The sequence below is a fragment of the Rhyacophila brunnea genome, unplaced genomic scaffold, assembly GCF_057557595.1.
Source record: "Rhyacophila brunnea isolate RB1 unplaced genomic scaffold, BYU_Rbru_1.0 scaffold_18, whole genome shotgun sequence".
NCBI lineage: Eukaryota > Metazoa > Arthropoda > Insecta > Trichoptera > Rhyacophilidae > Rhyacophila > Rhyacophila brunnea.
The window spans coordinates 39,041,474-39,045,335 of NW_028232837.1; the positions used below are offsets into that span (position 1 = coordinate 39,041,474).

At 42.9% G+C, this 3,862-nt stretch overlaps 1 protein-coding gene across 1 annotated transcript; it reads right to left on the reverse strand.

Annotated features, from left to right (window-relative positions):
• Positions 1 to 500: 500 nt before the first annotated feature.
• LOC147073498 (uncharacterized) lies at positions 501 to 2,456 on the reverse strand. Its single transcript, XM_085945263.1, has 2 exons — positions 1,175 to 2,456; positions 501 to 646 (listed from the first exon to the last, which is right to left on the reverse strand). The coding sequence occupies exons 1-2, from the start codon at positions 2,454 to 2,456 to the stop codon at positions 501 to 503; spliced, it is 1,428 nt and encodes a 475-aa protein (XP_085801389.1).
• Between the last annotated feature and the right edge of the window lie 1,406 nt (positions 2,457 to 3,862).

Here is a 3,862-nt window from a genome sequence, read left to right on the forward strand (position 1 = left end):
CAGTCGCGCTGGTGATATGGAATGACACCCGAGTCGCTGCCCTGGGTAAGGAATACTCTGAGAGCGGAAGGGATGGAATATGAATCGTCTCCAAATCGAAGGGCCGACAATGAAGGATGACGTGCACTCAATGACAAGCTTCGAGACTCAATGCGAATCAATCCGACCCAAGAAACAGGTCGAGATGCTGCCGAAGTTGAATAATGCTCTACGGTCTACGCAGTCATAGCCAGAGATACCAACGCTCGGTCAAGCGTCAAGTTCGAAGGAGATCTCAACGCGCAAGAAAAATCCGAAAGCAACCCGAAGGAAGTTTTCCAAGAATTTTCCGGATTTCACTGGATTTTTCCGAGATTTTCCGACATTGTAGGTGCTCGGTCTTCGGAAAGAAATTTTCCGGAATTTTCCGCCTACTCAATCTGCTGGGACCAGTCTGAGAGGAGGAGATTGAGAATCCGGCAAGAGACTTCGAAGCACGGACAAGTTTTCGAAAAAAAAACTTAATCTTGAAGGCCAAAGGATTTTCTGGGAGTTTTCCGGATTTCACTGGATTTTTCCGAGCTTTTCCGACATTGTAGGTGTTCGAACTTTGAAACGAGTTTTCCGGAGTTTTCCAGCACACAATCACCGGGAGCACGTCCGTTCACTGTCAATGTTAAAGTAAGACTAAAAGCATAGACTAATATACACTAAAAGTAAGTATTTAATAAAAAAAATCGGTATGTAAATAAGTCAATAGGTAATAGTAAAAAACAGATTAAACAAATTGTCACAAAAATATTTGACACAATAAAATGTACACATAACCTCACTTTCGGCAATGCCGAACACGTGGTTAACACACAAAACTTAATATCCTAGGAATCCCTAATCCCCACTCACACATATATATTACACTTGTATTTTCACTTTACGGCAAAAAGAATTTGTAAATACAACGTATTTTTCGAGATATGGATTTTTTAATGAAGAGAAGGCAAACATGCGTGTGGTTCCCTGCAAGATAAAAAAAGCAACTAGGTTAGGTTAGGTTAGGTTTTTTTTTATTTTTTTATATGGGAGTTGCATTTTATATTGACCTTGCTTATTATGAAAAAGGTTTGTAGATCTTCATCACACGGGCAGCTGTCAATCTCGGAGAGCTTAAATCGATGCAGGTAGCTCATGAACCTACCGTGACCCGTGAGTAATTGTGTGAGTTCAAAGCCAACTTCCTGCATTCTCCTGAAATCAAAGGCATGGAAAATTGTTGGGAAAAACATTTTAGTAATATTTCCTGTCGTTTCTTTCGAATATCGATCATTCCAGAGTTGAAGAGTCCTGCTTTTTATTTTCCTTTTGGCAAAACTGAGCGGAAACTTAGCAAAATCTGGGGCCTTCTTTTTAAGAGTAGCCTCTCGAGCCTTTTCGTCCGCTTTTTCATTTCCTAGGATTCCACAGTGACTCCTTATCCAGCCGATGTGCACGTTCTGTTTTCTGCATCGTAGTTCCTGGATATCAGTTTGAATGTCCATGACAATAGGATTGACCGAATTTCGGTCCGTTATTGCATGGACGCCTGATTTGCAGTCTGTCAAGATCGTTATTTGCTTCCATCTGTTTGGTGATTTCTTCAGAACGTAGCTCAAAGCTTCTCGGATCGCCAGGAGTTCCGCCTGAAACACTGAGCAGATGTCGTCGAGTTTGATCTTTCTCGACGGCAACTCTCTCACGCCATCGTAAGGTACAAATGCTGCACTCACTTTGCCGTTTAAGAGACTGCCATCAGTGAAGATTCTCAGCTCATTCTGCGTTGCCTCAGGCAGAGTCTGATCATAGTATCCATGGTCAATCCGGTTGCGTTCCGAGGGATGAGGGAGTGAGAAAAAGTCTCCGGTTCCCTGGTAGACTCTGTCTTGCGGCAAGTCCTGCAGGGTGAGAGTCTTCTTTACCTCATTTGATTCTGCAAGCTGCTTGATCCTTAGGTCAAGTGGCATAAAGCCGCTCAAGACCTGAGCAGAAACTAGAGAGATCGTTCTGTATCCTTTGCAGGATCTGATGGCAATTTGTCTTTGAATGGAGTTCAGTTTCTTACGGTTGACTTTTTTCTTTACCGCGTCCGCCCACACGCTGGAAGCGTACGTTATCAGAGGCTCGACAGCACCTAAATATATTTGCTGCATAACCCCCGGCGACGCACCCCATGTGGGTTTGGCTGCTCTGATCAATTTGTTCGTGATGCTTGCAGCCTTTTTACAAATGTTGTCGACATGTTTGGACCAGTTTAGGTGGCGATCTATTGTGAGACCGAGAACCTTAAAGTGATCCACGTATTTTAGTTGAACTCCGTTCATGTAAATGTTTGGTTGTCGGTCCTTTTTTCTGGTAATGAACATCGCGTTGGTTTTGTCTTCTGCAAAGTGTAGTTTGGCTTTTGAGCCCCATGATGTGATGATTTTCAACGCCTTGTCAGTCATATTTTCAAGCTCTGTCGTATTGTTGGCTGTAGCAATCAATAGCAGGTCATCCGCAAATGCTCTCAGTTCAGCTCCAGGGCCCAAGTCCTCCTGAAGTACATCATCTTAGATGTAATTCCAAAAGCTCGGTCCGCAAGATGATCCCTGAACGCATCCTTTGGTCGTAACCTTCTGGAGCGTGGCATCAAAATGTGACAGTATGACTTTCCTTTGTTGATGATAGCTCTTCACTAGCGTAAACAAGATCCGAGGGCACTTCTTGCTTCTCAGCTGGCACATTAGAAATGGCCACCAAGCATTATCAAAGGCTCCTCTGATGTCGAGCGAGATTGCTATGATCATCTTCTTGTCTTGCAGCGCAGTCCTGATTTCGTTGACTGAAGCGTTCAGAGCGTCTTCTGTTGATTTATGGGGCGTAAAACCATATTGCTTGTGACTCAACTTACCTTTTCGATGAAAATGCCAGTTTATCCGATTTATCATCAGCTTTTCCAGTACTTTTCCAAATACTGAAATGAGGCCGATCGGTCTGTAGGACTTGATGTCTTGAAGGTCGTCTTTTCCCGGCTTGGGAATGACAACAACCTTCGCTATTTTCCATTGAGCTGGAAAGTGGCTCACTCTGAGACATGCGTTATACATACCCAATACTTATGACCTATCCACGTTGAAGAAATGAAGGCAAATGTCGGCGGTGAAGTGATCTTCTCTGAATTGTGTGAATTCAAAGCCAACTTCCTGCATTCTCCTGAAATCAAAGGCATAGGTTAGGTTAGGCTAGGTTAGGTTAGGTTAGGTTAGGTTAGGTTAGGTTAGGTTAGGTTAGGTTAGGTTAGGTTAGGTTAGGTTAGGTTAGGTTAGGTTAGGTTAGGTTAGGTTAGGTTAGGTTAGGTTAGGTTAGGTTAGGTTAGGTTAGGTTAGGTTAGGTTAGGTTAGGTTAGGTTAGGTTAGGTTAGGTTAGGTTAGGTTAGGTTAGGTTAGGTTAGGTTAGGTTAGGTTAGGTTAGGTTAGGTTAGGTTAGGTTAGGTTAGGTTAGGTTAGGTTAGGTTAGGTTAGGTTAGGTTAGGTTAGGTTAGGTTAGGTTAGGTTAGGTTAGGTTAGGTTAGGTTAGGTTAGGTTAGGTTAGGTTAGGTTAGGTTAGGTTAGGTTAGGTTAGGTTAGGTTAGGTTAGGTTAGGTTAGGTTAGGTTAGGTTAGGTTAGGTTAGGTTAGGTTAGGTTAGGTTAGGTTAGGTTAGGTTAGGTTAGGTTAGGTTAGGTTAGGTTAGGTTAGGTTAGGTTAGGTTAGGTTAGGTTAGGTTAGGTTAGGTTAGGTTAGGTTAGGTTAGGTTAGGTTAGGTTAGGTTAGGTTAGGTTAGGTTAGGTTAGGTTAGGTTAGGTTAGGTTAGGTTAGGTTAGGTTAGGTTAG